Source organism: Phacochoerus africanus, chromosome 12 (genome assembly GCF_016906955.1).
Source record: "Phacochoerus africanus isolate WHEZ1 chromosome 12, ROS_Pafr_v1, whole genome shotgun sequence".
NCBI classification, from domain to species: domain Eukaryota; kingdom Metazoa; phylum Chordata; class Mammalia; order Artiodactyla; family Suidae; genus Phacochoerus; species Phacochoerus africanus.
The window spans coordinates 36,035,689-36,053,027 of NC_062555.1; the positions used below are offsets into that span (position 1 = coordinate 36,035,689).

Sequence of the window (17,339 nt, forward strand, 5' to 3'; positions counted from 1 at the left end):
CAATTTTTGGACAATTTTTTTTTGCCACACCTATGGCAAGTGGAAGTTACCAGGGTTCAGACCCGAGCTACAGCAGTGACCCAAGCTGCTGCACTGACAATGCCAGACCCTTAACTTGCTGAGCCACAAGGGAACTCCTGGACAATTTTTTAAGATCCATTTCACTCTTTTAGAAACTGTCACTAAAAGGAAAAGAGTGACCATACTACAGAATGACACGTATAAGGCAAGATCTACCGGCATGTATTTATAATTTTTTTTTTTTTTTGGCTGCAGCGTGTAGCAGCTTGATGTGGGATCTCAGTTCCCAGGCCAGGGTCTAAATCTAGGATGTAACAGTGAAAGTAGCAAGTCTTAACCATATATTTATCGAGAAACTCCCCAAGTATTTATAATTTTTTTGCTCTCATATTTTTAATAAATTTGAAGAGGGTCAGGAAGTTTCTTTTTGTTTTTTCTTTAATGAGTTTGTACTTATACAGACATGGGTTTTGAGCCTAAAAGCCACCTCTTAGGGGATGGAATAGATTAAAAAGTCTAGTGATGTGATTGGTACATGATGGTTTCAAAGTTTAAAACTGAGTTGGAGAGACCCTGCAGTGAAAATAGCTCAGACTCAGAGAAGTTAAGAGACACTTTCTCAGGCCTTGGCACAAGCTCTTGCTTACAAACAATCATTCTCAGTGACTGGGGAATGATTTAAAATGCAGTCATGCAAAGGTGAAAAGGTCTTTCACCTCATTTTCTGATCACAATTTCTATTTGCAAATGGGACAAAATGAGCCATAGCTTCTACCAAAGCACCATCATGTTAAGTGATAGTCCTATGAATCAAGTTAATTCTTGTGCTGCTAAGAAAGTGGGAAGTTTCATTAATTCTAAAAGCTCTTAGCCATAGGTTTCAGATAGATAGCATTTTAAGTTAAAGCTTCTCTGGAAATAATTATCTTTTTATGCCTTTTTGCATCACAGTCTCATGTGCCATTTGCTCTAATTGGTCTCAGTTTCCTAGTTGGAGAATGAAATGGGCAGATCGGTTGTGTCTTTTTTTTTTTTGGCCACACCTCAGCATGCAAAAATTGAACCCACACCACAGCGGTGACCCAATCTGGACAATGTCAAGTCCTGAACAGCCAGGCACCAGGGAACTCTGGGGTGTCCAAAAATTTTTATTTTGAAAAAAAATCCTACAGCTAATAATTTTTATTTCAATTTTTTGTTTGTTTTTTTTGTCTTTTTAGGGGCACACCTATGGCATATGGAGGTTCCCAGGCTAGGGGTGGAATCAGAGCTAGAGCTGCCAGCCTATACCACAGCCACAGCAACACAGGATCCCAGCCCACATCTGCAAACTACACCACAGCTCACAGCAACACCGGATCCTTAACCCACTGAGCAAGGCCCGGGATTGAACCCTCATCCTCATGGATGCTAGTCAGATTCGTTTCTGCCGAGCCATGACAGGAACTCCCAAAATTTTTATTCTGAAAAAAAGTCCTACAGCTAATAATTTCATAAAACAAAGAATCTTTTGATTCAGTTGGTCACTTTTCATTTATCTGCCACATCTTTGCACGTTTAAGAGCTGGATTTTTAAAAGCAACCCTGTCCACAGATAGGGGTATGATAAAAAGGCTTTAGAATTCACCAGACCTGAATTTGACTTCTCACTGTCTCTGTATTAGCCAAATGGCCCTGAGCAAACCGTAAACTCTTGTTAATCTGCTAACTAACATTGTTCATGTTACTGGTCACCGTGGTTTCCCATTGTCCCAAAGATAAATCAAGACCACCATATATGATAATCTCCCGAGCACGGACTTAGCACAGAATTATGGTCACGTGTAGCCGTGTTCCCTGCAGCCCCACCCAAGACTACAGAGAAAATGCCTTTTTCTATCCTAAGCGGCACAAGAGTCCTTTTCTGGGAGTGCAAATGGGCAGGCAGGACTGGGGATAATGAGAAGGATTAATGAGGTTGGTGGACCTGACTCGAATGTGTCCACTCCCCCCACCCTCCTCTTACCCCCGCCGCTCCTGCCCCACCCCAACCAGGAGGTTTGGATTGAAGTTTCCTAACTGAAACAGTGCCCAGCTTCCTACAACAGCAGGTGGCATTCTGACCTCAGCAGAGGCTGTGTTTTTTCTCACAGGTACAGGGGAGCTCCAGCCCAGACGTCTGAAAAGAATTCGGAGCCCAGCCAATTCCATGAGCAGCAAAAACTCGGTGGAGCTGCAGAGGATGGTGGCCCTCAGAGACGAGGGCTGCCGAAACCCTGGCTTTCAGGTGAGCAGGTGTTTTGATTTTTATGTTTAAGACCAAGGAAAGGGAAGTAATGCTCTTTCCTTGAATTTCTGGCAAGTTTCTTAACTAGAGCAGTGGGGTTATTGGAAGGCAATGAGATTTTTAATGGCACTCTTTAAGTCTATTATTTTTCCTCCTTGGGTTCTTGTGTTGACAAACCTGAAAAGTTTCTTTTAACTGAAGCTGTTTTGATCCTTGACTTGCTGTCACTTGAAAACTAGACTGTCCTCTCCTGCTTTTGTTTCGGGCTCACACGGCAGATATATAATATTTACCTGCAGCCATTTTCCCAAAGAACTGGTGGGAAGGGAAGAATGGGCGAGAATCCGAATCCTGGGTGTAGTCAGCACCTCAGGGCCCCTTTCTCTTCAACCAGGTCCCAGAGCTCCCGTCAATGGTGGCCCAGGTACCTGCCCCACATAGCCAGGTTATGCAAACCCATCTCGTGTCATTAACCAAAACTCACTGAGTGCTTAATATTGCTTGGCTCAGGGCTAGGTGCCACTCCAGGAGCCTTGTCACTGGAAAACACCAGGCTCTCTGACTAGGTCTGGGATGGAGATTTTTCAGGGCTATTCCCGGGTATGCTTCCTTTCCTGAGCTGAACACTTGACTTTGGGAAGCCCAGGTGTGCAGGTGTCAGCCCTTCTTTGGGCTTTGGCATCAATAAACAGGCAAAACAAACATTTAGGCACTAGCAGAGAGAGGAACAGGGAAGGTGAAAGAGCTTTGAGGCAAGTCCGGAGTCTTCCACCCACAAGTTTTATTGTAACTTCCCTGATCCTCCCTTTAGTCATCTGTGCATTCATCCCCATCATGCTCATCCCACAGGTTATAAGGACAGGAGAGGAAAAATCTTTCCTTCTACCCTCTGAGATGCAGCTCCTGAGGTCTATGAATGAAGATGACAAGTGGCAGATCAATAGGAGCAAAGGCATAGACACTTTGTTAACATTTTAAATTTCATATACACATAAAACTCACAGAGAAGAAGCCTTCAGAGAAAAGTGAAAATGCCAAGGAAGCAGTAAGACTCAGAGGCTCATATGCCATTTTGAAAAGGGCGATAAATTGTGGAAAAGTGGTCAGACAAAAGAAAGAGGGTGTGGGCTTTGAGGGCCAATAAACTGTGGGAAAATCACTAGGAACTGTGGGGAGGTAACTACTAAAGACGGGGTTTGATTAAATAGCTCCTTGCCATCTCTGCCTCTAGTGATAAGAGCTGTTGTATTTCTGTTAAGGGAGAGGGGGAACATCACACAAGGCAAAGTTGTGCCTTGTTTTTAAGCAGATCAAGGAAGAACAGAGAGCCCTTTCTGCATCTGTTTTTTCTCATTTGCCTTCAGTTCAAAATAATTCTTATGCCAAAGTGGCATATTCGAGAGGGAATAACTTGATCCCCAACACAAGTGAGGAAAAAAGCATAGAGCAGGGAGACTTTTTGGATTCGAAAGAATAGAAGTGGTAGTTCCTGTCATGGCTCAGAGGTTAATGAACCCGATTAGCATCCATGGGGACTCAGGTTCAATTCCTGGCCTCGCTCAGTGGGTTAAGGATCTGGCCTTGCCATGAGCTGTGGTGTAGGTCACAGATGCGCCTGGGATCCCGATTTGCTGTGGCTCTGGAGTAGGCCGGCAGCTGTAGCTCTGATTGGACTCCTAGCCTGGGAACTCCCATATGCCTCGGGTACAGCCCTAAAAATAAAGACAAGAAGACAATAACCCAGCACAGTGTCTATGAGGATGCTGGCTCAGTGGGTTAATGAACCAGCGTTCCAGTAAAGCTGCGGCTTAGGTCACAGATGTGGCTTGGATCCTGCATTGATGTGGCTGTGGCATGCCGGCAGCTGCAGCTCTGAATCAGCCCCTAGCCTGAGAACTTCCATATGCCACTGGTATGGCTGTAAAAAGGAAAAAAATTAAAAATGCTGTCTTAGTTTGTTTCCACGGCTGTGACAAAATATCTCGGACTGGGTGGCTTTTTTTTTTTTTTTTAATTATTTATTATTATTTTTTTCCCACTGTACAGCAAGGGGGTCAGGTTATCCTTACATGTATACATTACAATTACATTTTTCCCCCCACCCTTTGTTCTGTTGCAACATGAGTATCTAGACAAAGTTCTCAATGCTACTCAGCAGGATCTCCTTGTAAATCTATTCTAAGTTGTGTCTGATAAGCCCAAGCTCCTGATCCCTCCCACTCCCTCCCCCTCCCCCTCCCATCAGGCAGCCACAAGTCTCTTCTCCAAGTCCATGATTTTCTTTTCTAAGGAGATGTTCATTTGTGCTGGATATTAGATTCCAGTTATAAGTGATATCATATGGTATTTGTCTTTGTCTTTCTGACTCATTTCACTCAGGATGAGGTTCTCTAGTTCCATCCATGTTGCTGCAAATGGCATTATGTCATTCTTTTTTATGGCTGAGTAGTATTCCACTGTGTATATATACCACCTCTTCCGAATCCAATCATCTGTCGATGGACATTTGGGTTGTTTCCATGTCCTGGCTATTGTGAATAGTGCTGCAATGAACATGCGGGTGCATGTGGCTCTTTTAAGTAGAGTTTTGTCCGGATAGATGCCCAAGAGTGGGATTGCGGGGTCATATGGAAGTTCTATGTATAGATTTCTAAGGCATCTCCAAACTGTTCTCCATAGTGGCTGTACCAGTTTACATTCCCACCAACAGTGCAGGAGGGTTCCCTTTTCTCCACAGCCCCTCCAGCACTTGTTATTTGTGGATTTATTAATGATGGCCATTCTGACTGGTGTGAGGTGATATCTCATGGTAGTTTTGATTTGCATTTCTCTTATAATCAGAAATGTTGAGCATTTTTTCATGTGTTTGTTGGCCATGGCCATCTGTATATCTTCTTTGGAGAAATGTCTATTCAGGTCTTTTGCCCATTTTTCCATTGATTGATTGGTTTTTTTGCTGTTGGGTTGTATAAGTTGTTTATATATTCTAGAGATTAAGCCCTTGTCAGTTGCATCATTTGAAACTATTTTCTCCCATTCTGTAAGTTGTCTTTTTGTTTTCTTTTGGGTTTCCTTTGCTGTGCAAAAGCTTTTCAGTTTGATGAGGTCCCATGGGTTTATTTTTGCTCTAATTTCTATTGCTTTGGGAGACTGACCTGAGAAAATATTCATGATGTTGATGTCAGAGAGTGTTTTGCCTATGTTCTCTGCTAGGAGTTTGATGGTGTCCTGTCGTATATTTAAGTCTTTCAGCCATTTTGAGTTTCTTTTTGTGCATGGTGTGAGGGTGTGTTCTAGTTTCATTGCTTTGCATGCAGCTGTCCAGGTTTCCCAACAATGCTTGCTGAATAGACTTTCTTTTTCCCATTTTATGTTCTTGCCTCCCTTGTCAAAGATTAATTGACCATAGGTGTCAGGGTTTATTTCCGGGTTCTCTATTCTGTTCCATTGGTCTGTCTGTCTGTTTTGGTACCAATACCACACTGTTTTGATGACTGTGGCTTTGTAGTATTTCTTGAAGTCTGGGAGAGTTATGCCTCCTGCTTGGTTTTTGTTTCTCAGGATTGCTTTGGTGATTCTGGGTCTTTTGTTGTTCCATATAAATGTTTTGGATTGTTTGTTCTACTTCTGTGAAAAATGTTCTGGGTAATTTGATAGGGATTGCATTGAATCTGTAGATTTCTTTGGGTAGTATGGCCATTTTTACAATATTGATTTTCCCAATCCAGGAACATGGAATATCTTTCCATTTCTTTACATCTTCTTTGATTTCTTTGATTAAAGTTTTATAGTTCTCGGCATATAGGTCCTTTACCTCCTTGGTCAGGTGTATTCCGAGGTATTTGATTTTGTGAGGTGCAATTTTAAAAGGTATTATATTTTTGTATTCCTTTTCTAATGTTTCATTGCTGGTATACAGAAATGCAACTGACTTCTGAATGTTAATCTTATATCCTGCTACTTTGCTGAATTTATTAATCAGTTCAAGGAGTTTTGGGGTTGAGTCCTTAGGGTTTTGTATGTATAGTATCATGTCATCTGCATACAGTGACAGTTTTATCTCTTCTCTTCCTATATGGATGCCTTTTATTTCTTTTGTTTGTCTAATTGCTGTGGCTAGGACTTCCAGAACTATGTTGAAGAGCAGTGGTGAGAGTGGGCATCCCTGTCTTGTTCCAGATTTGAGTGAGAAGGCTTTCAGTTTTTCCCCATTGAGTATGATATTTGCTGTGGGTTTATCATAAATGGCTTTGATTCTATTCAGGAATGTTCCCTCTATACCCACTTTGGCGAGGGTCTTGATCATGAATGGATGTTGGACTTTGTCAAATGCTTTTTCTGCGTCTATTGAGATGATCATATGATTTTTGACTTTTTTTTGGTTAATGTGGTGTATGATGCTGATTGATTTGCATATGTTGAACCATCCTTGTGAACCTGGGATGAACCCAACCTGGTCATGGTGTATAATTTTTTTGGTATGTTGTTGGATTCGGTTGGCTAAGATTATGTTGAGAAGTTTTGCATCTATATTCATCAATGATATTGGGCGATAGTTTTCTTTTTTGGTGGTATCTCTGTCTGGTTTTGGAATGAGGGTGATGGTGGCATCATAGAATGTCTTTGGGAGTATTCCTTCTTCTTCCACCTTTTGAAAGAGTTTAAGGAGGATGGGCACCAATTCCTCTTTATATGTTTGATAAAATTCACCTGTGAAACCATCTGGTCCTGGACTTTTATTTGTAGGGAGTGATTTTATGACCTCTTCAATTTCATTTCTAGTGATTGGTCTGTTCAGTTCCCGCTTTGCTTTTTACCTTAACTTCTGATTATGAATCCCCTAGCACTGCCTCTTATCTGGATTGGGGGGGGCTGTTTTTGGGGGTTTGATCTGTTTTTTTGTTTTTAGGGCCGCACCAGCTGCATATGGAGTTTCTCAGGCTACGGGTCGAATCGGAGCTCCAGCTGCCAGCCTACACCACAGCCACAGCAACGCGGGATCCGACTTGCATCTGCAGCCTATACCACAGCTCATGGCAATGCTGGATCCTTAACCCACTGAGCAAAGCCAGGGATCAAACCTGCGTCCTCATGGATACTCCTCATTGTTACTGTGAGCCACAACAGGAACTCCCTTTGTCTGTTTCTGAACTTTATGTCAATAGAAAATTTCAAGAAAAATTATTTGCTTATTTTAAAAGTTTATATGAAATTAGGTTAAGATGAATCCTTTTGTATCTGGCTTCTTTTGCCCGGCTTTGCAATTCTAAGATTCAGCCGTGGTATTGCATATAACTGGAGTTCATCCAATTTCTTTTTTTTTTGTAATGATTTTTATTTTTTCAGGGTTCCCATCATGGCACAGTGGTTAACGAATCCGACTAGGAACCATGAGGTTGCGGTTCCATCCCTGGCCTTGCTCAGTGGGTTGGGGGTCCGGCATTGCCGTGAGCTATGGTGTGAGTCGTAGATGCAGCTCAGATCCCGAGTTGCTGTGGCTCTGGCGTAGGCCGGTGGCTACAGCTCTGATTGGACCCCTAGCCTGGGGACCTCCATATGCCTCGGGAGCAGCCCAAGAAATGGCAAAAAAAGATTTTTATTTTTTCCATTGTAGTTCATTTACAATGTTCTGTCAATTTTCTAATGTACAGCAAAGTGACCCAGTCATACACATATATATATACACATTCCTTTTCTCACATTATCCTCCATCATGTCCATCACAAGATATAGTTCCTAGTGCTATGCAGCAGGATCTCATTACACAGTATCAAAGTATTCTCCATCAACATTACACAATTCCCTCACGTCTTGGCTGCAGTTCCCAGCTCCTCACACAGTTGTGCACGATTTCCTTTACTTTTTGAACATATTTAAAATAGTCAATTCAGGGAGTTCCCACCGTGGCACAGCAGGTTAAGGATTGGGGTTGTCACCATAGCAGCTTGGGCCACTGCTGTGGCATGGGTCCCATCCCTGCTCCCTGAACTTCCATATGCCCCTGGTGGGGCCATTTAAAGAAAAAAAGTTCAGGAGTTTCCATCATGGCACAGTGGAAACGAATCTGACTAGGAACCATGAGGTTGCGGGTTCAATCCCTGGCCTCGCTCAGTGGGCTAAGGGTCTGGTGTTGCCAAGAGCTGTGGTGTGGGTCGCAGTCACAGCTCAGATCTGGCATTACTGTGGCTCTGGCATAGGCCAGCAGCTGTAGCTCTGATTGGATCCCCAGCCTGGGAACTTCCATATGCTTCGGGTGCAGCCCTAAAAAGACAAAAGGAAAAAAAAAAAAAAAAGTTCAGTATAGAATTTCCTTAAAACACTAAAAATAGAGCTACTATACATATGACCCAGTGATCCCACTCCTGGGTATCTATCCAGAGAAAATCATAATTCAAAAAGATACATGCACCCCAATGTTCACTGCAGCACTATTTACAATAGCCAAGACATGGAAGCAACCTAAATGTCCATCTATAGAGGAGTGGATGAGAAGATGTGGTAATATATATATCATGGAATATTACTCAGCCATAAAAGAGAATGAAATAATGCCATTTGCTGCAACATAGATGGACCCAAAGATTATACTAACTGAAGTAAGTCATATAGAAGAAGACAAATATCATATCATATCACTTACATGTGGAATCTAATTTTAAAATGATACAAATGAGCTTATTTACAAATCAGAAACAGACTCACAGATTTTTGAAAACAAACTTGTGGTTACCAAAGGGGAAACATGGGGGGGGAGGGGATGAATTAGGAGTTTGGGATTAACAGGTACACACTATACTATATACAAAATAGAAAAAAAACAACAAGGACTTACTATACAGTACAGGGAACTATACACAATATTTTGTAATAACCTATACAGGGAAAGAGTGTGAAAAAAAATATTATATACATATAACTATATAGATAGACATATACATAACTGAATTACTTTGCCATCCTCCTGAAATTAACACAACATTGTAAATCAACTCTACTTTAATAAAAAATAAAATTATGTGACAGTTGTGGAAAACAGATACCTCCTCTTTCCCCAGGGCTTATTGCTGTTGCTATTTGTTGCTCTTATGACTCTTGTTGTTACTATTTGTTTGTTTAGTGAATTAACTGTACAAATTCTAGATAGTCTGTGCTTATTGCCACCTGCAGCCACTAAAGTCTCTGCTCAGTTAGTGTAACCATTAGTTAAGGATTTAACATAAATTTCCAAGAGGCTGGAACCAGTACATCTCTCAGCCTTTGCTGAGGGCTCTCTGTGTGCCCTCGGGGAGGTGCTCAGGCAGCTCCTCTACAATTCTAATTCTGTTTACTTTTACTTCCTGGCTCCTGCAGGGTTTCCACATCAGCCAGAGATGGCAGCTTTGATTTTTCTCAAGTCTTTTCTTAAGCTTGAACACAGTGCTGGGCATGTACCTGAGCTTCTAATTTCCCAGGAATGTCAAGGCTTTTCAGAGCCCCTTAAAGCTATCTCATTCCCCAGTTTTTCCTTTAAATTCCTCGAAATGTTCTTTTCCTTTCAATTTTTGTTTACCTTGCTTTCTCCAACTGTTATCACCACCTCGGGCAGCTGCCTCTGTTAAACAATTGCCTCCAGGGAAATAGTACTGGGTGAACTCTGACTCAGATTAAATAAAGTCAAGCCTTGTGAATGGGATTTTCTCAGGAACTGCGAGACAGGTCAAATAATGGCAGTTAGACTGCGAGACGGTCAAATAAAGGCAATTATCTTGGAATTGGACTTTGGGAGAGTGACAGCCTCATTTTGCCTCTTCCTCAGGATGCTCTATGATTGCAGAGTTGTTTTTCGAGGCTATCAAGAGTCTGGGGAGAATGGAATAGGACAACAGAAATCAGACACCACAGAGCCTACAGATCTGAGATTCAGTCATTTTACTTGGAAAAAAAAAAAGGTGCTCTGGGTTGTTGTAAGCCTGTGGTTAATTTCCAGAGTTCAGAAGAAGTCAGTTTGACAAATATTTGCCAATGTTCTTGCTGCTTTTATAAAGATGAGGAAGTCGGGGGGGGGGGGGGGTCCTTACTTACTCTACCATTCCTTCTAAAGTTACTAACAACCTTAGATTCAAATAGCGAAGTCAGACATGTAAAAAAGGAGTGTATATACAATTAATGAATGATACTGGCCACATCTCTGGTTTCAGGAGAGTGAAAGTACCTTTGGGAGGAATGCTTTGGAAGATCAGTTGTGAGCAGAGCAAGGACTAAGGCTAAGGTTCTGAGGCTGATAGGCCTCACTGCTGCCTTTTACCAAAACTGTGGGAAGAATTTAGGCATCTCATGGTCACAGGAAAAGGAAAAGAGAAGAGAAAGATTAAATGCTATTATTTTCCCACCATGGATATCCCTTCTGATTCTAAGAGGCTTCCTTTTTTTTTTTTTTTTGTCTTTTTGCCTTTTCTAGGGCAGCTTCCTGCGGCATATGGAGGTTCCCAGGCTAGGAGTCTAATCAGAGCTGTAGCCACCAGCCTACGCCAGAGCCACAGCAACTCAGGATCCGAGCCACGTCTGTGACCTACACCACAGCTCACGTCCACGCCAGATCCTTAACCCACTGAGCAAGGTCAGGGATTGAACCCGCAACCTCATGGTTCCTAGTCGGATTCATTAACCACTGAGCCATGACGGGAACTCCTAAGAGGCTTCCTTTGAGCCTTTACATATTGATGGCATGGAGTAAAACCTGGTATGTTATCCATCTCTAGTCCTAACTGTCAGGCAGATGTCATGTCAGTAATGACTGAAAGCCCCTGATCACAGGAACAGAAACACTGGTTTCAAGTGGTTCGGTTCACAAAGCAATCTGTCCTGCAAGCACGTCCCCAGCCTCCAGAGAGTGGACTGCAGAGGTTTTCAGAAAAATGTCCTTACCTCAGTTAAGACAGATACAAGACTGGTTACTAGGCTCTCTCTTCCCACTCGCTCTCTCTCTCACTGATGATTATAAAACTTCCATTCCATAATCCCATAATTTAAAATGAAGGTAGTGGTGTCCTCTGACCCATCTCATCCTGTCACTATTTTTTTTTTTTTTCTTTTTAGGGCTGTACCCTAGGCATATGGAAATTCCAAGGCTAGGGGTTGAATCGAAGTTATAGCTGCCAAGCCTACACCATAGCCACATCTGTGACCTACACCACAGCAATGCCAGATCCATGCCACACCTGTGACCTACACCACAGCTCACGGCATTGCAGGATCCTTAATCCACTGAGTGAGGCCAGGGATCAAACCCGAATCCTCATGGATACTGGTTAGATTCATTTCCACTGCACCACAACAGGAACGCCTCATCCTGACAATATTGATATTAATGAGAAGCTGGGGCCTGGATGTGAGCTGAACTGTTGTTTGTCAAGTTGAAAAAAAAACCAAAAGTGGGAAAATTTGGAATTTCATATAGAATAGACGTGGGAGCATGAATCCCAAGTCTCTATCATGCCACGGAAATTTAGAGTTCTGTCTTTAGATTGCAGATAGAGTACAGCACGATTTTCACTCAAAGCCAGGATTGGGGCTGGAGGCGTCTAATTCCACTCCACACACAGACTCAGGTGGTTGGCCTAGTCTTGGCACGGCTGGTTGTTCCGGTAAAGAGAGAGAGAGGGAGAGAGGAAGGAAGGAAGGAAGGAAAGAAGGGAGGAAGGGAGGGGGAAGGAAGGAAAAGAAAGGAGAAAGAAAGAGATGATAACAAATGTCTTGTATCCCCTGGAAGTAAAGAAAAACAGAGGCTTCCTATGAAAATCCTGGGAGTCACATGGTTAAGGAAACTCTAGGTGTTCAGGGACAAAGTAGATGATTACCAGGAACTGTTAATTCAGGAAATGTACCTGAAGACTGCTCAGTGTTCCTTCCAATTTCCTGGTTTTGTAAATTCAAGCCTTTGTTTCTTTCCTTCCAAGAGCCAAAACTCTTTCAACATAAAGCATGACAGTTATTGATTCAAGAACAATTTATTGAGCTCTGTCCTTGTGCCAGGCATTATGTGAGGAGCTGGAAACCGAGAGATTTTGTGAGGTTAACATTAGGTAACAATGCAAACGAGCACAACAGAGTTTGTAAAAAGTGTTACTCATGATATGAGGAGGCGATCTCACCTCCTTACATCAGATTGGGAGTTGGAGAATCTTTCCTAAATGTTTCAAATGAGCACTTGTGGGCTTTCATTCCTTCACTCATTCACCCTACAAATATCCACTGAGGCCCTACTCAGGACTGAGTGGAAGGAAAATATTCAATGGATATAATTCCCCAAGCCACCCTGTCAAGAACTATATATATATATATGTATATATAATTTTTTTCTTTTTGCCTTTTTTTTTGGGCTGCAACTTCGGGCATATGGAAGTTCCCAGGCTAGGGGTAGAATCAGAGCTACAGCCACTGGCCTACGCCCTCCACAGTCACAGCAACGCCAGATCCAAGCCATGTCTGCAACCTACACCACAGCTCACGACAATGCCGGATCCTTAACCCACTGAGTGAGGCCAGGGATTGAACCGTCGTCCTCATGGGTCCTAGTCAGGTTCATTAACTGCTGAGCCACGAAGGGAATGCCCTGTCAAGAATGATTTTTCCCATATTACATTATGCACAAGGAGAGGTCAAGGCCTGGAACAGGAGGGTATGAGAGGCAGGGCAGGGAGATGTGGCCTGTGGTAAAGAGAGACATACAGGAAGACAGGCCACTTCTTAATTGTCTCGTGGCTCTTTGCTAATTTCAAAATCCTGGTCCCAAGAATCTAAACCCAATGATAAGTTTAGGTTTACAACTGAATTTCTGGAGCTCTCATTGTGGCTCAGCGGGTTAAGAACCCAATCTAGTGTCCATGAGGAAGCAGGTTCAATCCCTGGCCTTGCTCAGTGAGTTAAGGATCCAGCATTGCCATGAGCTGTGGTGTAGGTCACAGACACAGCTCAGATTCTGCGTTGCTGTGGCTGTGGTGTAGGCCAGCAGCTGCAGCTCCGATTGGACTCCTAGCCTGGGAACCACCATGTGCTGCAGGTGCAGCCCTAAAAGAAAAGAAAAAAATAAAAAGAATTTTTATTTTTCTAGTTCTAGTTACTGCATTCTGAGTTTCTCATCTACCCAAGTCCATTGGTCCAGGAACATTTACAAGGAGGAAGCTAGTTAAACAGCACTGATCTGACTTGTGCAGTCAGGTAGGCTTGAAACAAAATAATTGCTGAACTGAAGGCTAGACCCAGGTAGGAAGCAAAGGTGTAGTTTCAGGGTATACTGTATCCAGCAAGGAGGGGCACAAAGTCAACAAAAGACATTTCTTGGAAGCCAACAAAGGTTAGTTTTTCTGTTGACCCATACAGCCACTTCCCCGTTCCCTGTAGAGCATGAGGTCCGTAGGTCAGAGAAGAGGGAAGAAAGGAGTAGAGAAGGAAGAATTTAGAATGCACAGGAGGGAGAAGGCTCCAAGTCTGCCATGCTTCAAGCACTGACCATAGTGTATGTGGCCTTGACCTTGGCTGGAGATGGCAAGGGGCCTTTGGTTAAGGAGGAAGTGGGAGAGAGAGGAGAGGGGCGAACTCCTGAAAAAAGCCAGACTGTTGATGGTGGATGCGGGAAGGTCAGGTGATGCAGGACACAGAGGCTGAGGCTGAAAGCTACATACTAAATCACTATGAGGAGGGCAAAATACAGATTCTTTGGGTAAAGCGAGTTGAGGCTTCAGAGCCAGACTGCCAGGCCCATCATTTAGGCAAGTTACCTAACTTCTATACCGATTTCCACCTCTAAAAATGGGTTCTAATAGCCTGCATCGATGGTAAGACTTTTGGGAGATTAATGTAAAGCACTGTACCTAGCAAATGCTCAAGTTCAGCAGCTATTATTTAAACCACTGAGGTGGGCATTTATTTCGGGGCAGACCAAACCAAGTTTTGAACTCCAGGTGTGAAGTTTGGCTGTTGTAGCAACTACTGGGATCTACTGATGGGAAAAACTGTGAGAGATGCCAACATGCAGCTCTGAGTTGTTACCACATCAGCCAAATGTAAAACCTCACATCCCTGGGGTCCCCAGCACATTGGAGAGCTCAGCTCTCAACACCTGTATCTCTTCAAAGCACATTATAAGGTTATTTATTTATTTAGTGGCCACATTCAGTATATGGAAGTTCCCAGACCAGGGATCAAACCTGAGCCAGAGAAGTGACAATGACAGATCCTTTAACCACCAGGCCTCTGGGGAACTCCGATCCATGTCCTCTTTAGTCAAATGAATTTCTTTGAAATTTTTATGCATGATAAATATATTCAATGTGTTTCTCATTCATTTACATTGATTTAATTAGCAATCTCTGGGAAGAAGTGCTTGACAGCCAAGGTGATTTTAGAAATCACCCAAAAGCAAATTTTTTTCCAAATGTGAGCAAATTCAAATGTCTATGACATAATGATATAATATCAATGGGTATAAAATAATCCAATTAAAAGTAAGGCTAGTAGTTATGAATCCATCATTGTCACCGGTGCAGTGCAGTTTCCATCCCCAGCCTGGGAATTTTCACATGCTGCAGCAGCAGGAGGAAAAAAAAAAAAAAGAGGAAGGCTAATACCTAAAGAAGTTAACTCATATCTCTGGGTAATAGCACAAGAACCAGGTAGGCACGACTGACCAGGGTTTATCCTGCAGGTGATTTTCCAGGCTTTGGCATAAGATACACCTTTACATAAACACAGCTGGAGAGTGGCTAAAGCAGGGACCAAAAGTAGACTTGGAGGAGTTCCCTCATGGATCAGCAGTAACAAAATACTAGGATCCATGAGGACTTGGGTTCAACCCCCAGCCTCGATCAGTGGGTTAAGGATCCGGCATTGCTGTGAGCAGTCGTGTAGGTCACAGACGCGGCTCGGATCCAGCGTTGCTGTGGCTCTGGTGTAGGCCGGTGGCTACAGCTCTGATTTGACTCCTAGCCTGGGAACTTCTACATGCTGTGGGCGTGACCCTAAAAAGACAAAACCAAAAACAAAAAACACCACCACCAACAACAAAAAAAAGTAGACTTGAGCAATGCCAGGGATTGAACCCATAACCTCATAGTTTCTAGTCAGATTCGTTTTCACTGTGCCACAACGGGAACTCCATGTTCTATCAATTTCTGCTATACCACAAAGTGACCCAGTTTTATATATATATAAAGCATATATATATATATATAAAGCATATATATATATATATAAAGCATATATATATATAAAGCATATATATATATGCTTTCTTTTTCTCATATTATCTTTCATCATGTTCTATCCCAAGAGATTGGACATAGTTCCCTGTGCTATACACAGGACCTCATTGTTTATCATTCTAAATGTAATAGTTTGCATCAACCAACCCCAAACTCCCAGTCCACTCCTCTCCCTCCCCCTCCCACTTGGTAGCCACGAGGTTGCTCTCCATGTATGTGAATCTGTTTCTGTTTTATAGATAGGTTCATTTTTGCCATATTTTAGATTCCACCTATAAGTGGTATTTGTCTTTCTCTTTCTGACTTACTTTACTTAGCATGAGAATATCAAGTTCCATCCATGTTGCTGCAAATGACATTATTTTGTTCTTTCTTATGGCTGAGTAGTATTCCATTGTGTATATGTACCACATCTTCTTCATCCATTCATTTGTCAATGGATATTTGGGTTGTTTCCATATGTGAATAGTGCTGCTATGAACATAGGGGTGTACGTATCTTTTTGAATGAAAGTTTTTTGTCTGAATATTTGCCCAGGAGTGGGATTGCTGGATCATATGGTAGTTCTATATTTAGTTTCAAAGGTGGACTTTATAATAAAGAGCTGAAGCCATTGTTTTCAATTCTAGTTTTAGATATAAAATTAAATAAATGTAAAGATCAGAAATAAGTCATTTAGTGACTTATCTGACAAAATTGCTTCACAGACAAGTGTTATTATGCTCTTTATAGCTTTTGTATGTATTAAATATTAGACAGAGTAAGTTTCCTGATCTTTAAAAAATCAGGAGTCCTGCAAGAAAAAGACTTCCCACCACCAGCTCTGTGGCCCAAGATGAAAGCATTTTTATAAGCAAAAACACAATCTATAATCACCTTGCCATCTGAATTTTGATCCCTTCAGACATACTAGAGATTTGCCTAAAAACAAATAAGAGAAGAAAATGAGAGGAAAAGAATCTTAGTTTCAACTGACAAACTCAAAGGGATTTTATCCTTGTTTAGTAATTTTTTTCCTCAAGGGTAGGAAGGTGTTTTGCTTGTAAGAGCATTTCTGATTCCTCTATGACTAAATGGGTTGCATCTGTGTAATTTCAGACACAGCCAAGTTCATTCCAGTTCACCTGTAGAAGCAGTACCTTAAACTTTTTAATAGTCCTTAGATCGGCTATAATTAAATAATCAATTAAATAATTTATGATTTATGGTCCTTGTTCTCTAACTTCCCTGAGAACAAGGACCATATATGCAGTGCCTAGTAACCAGTACAGTGTCTACTGCATGGTAGGTGCAAGAAAAATATTTGTTAAAGAAATGAGTGAGAATGCCTGGGATGGAGCCAAAAAAAGAAAAAAGAAAAAACTGTACATAATATTAAGGGTTGAGTGAAAAGGTTGAGATGGTATAGGAAAGGGAGTAGTCCCAATGGTGGGAGAAAACTAGCAAAATGTGATCACAGAAATCAGAGACAAGAATATTTTAAGGAGGGGAGTTCCCATTGGCTCAGCAGTTAAGAACCCAACTAGTATTCATGAGGATTCGGGTTCGATCCTTGGCCTCGCTCAGTGGGTTAAGGATCTGGCATTGCTGTGACCTATGGTGTGGGTCTCCGACACGACTCAGATCCCAAGTTGCTGTGGCTGTTGTGTATGTCAGCAGCTGTAGCTCCAATTTGACCCCTAGCCTAGGGACCACCATATGCTGTGAGTGGAGCCCCAAAAAAGCACACACACACAAAAAAAGAATATTTTAAGGAGGAAGCGGTCCACTGTGTATGATGAAAACTGGACTTAGGGAAATGAAAGCCATGGCTG

At 42.2% G+C, this 17,339-nt stretch overlaps 1 protein-coding gene across 1 annotated transcript in view; it reads left to right on the forward strand.

The window, feature by feature from the left end:
- Positions 1 to 1,920: 1,920 nt before the first annotated feature.
- SLC28A3 (solute carrier family 28 member 3) overlaps positions 1,921 to 17,339 on the forward strand; it is a 62,329-nt gene continuing 46,910 nt past the window's right edge. The window contains exons 1-2 of the mRNA XM_047755338.1: positions 1,921 to 1,977; positions 2,154 to 2,287. Of these exons, the coding sequence (XP_047611294.1) occupies positions 2,210 to 2,287 (78 nt within the window). The 5' untranslated portion in view covers positions 1,921 to 1,977; positions 2,154 to 2,209. The remainder of the gene's footprint in view (positions 1,978 to 2,153; positions 2,288 to 17,339) is intronic.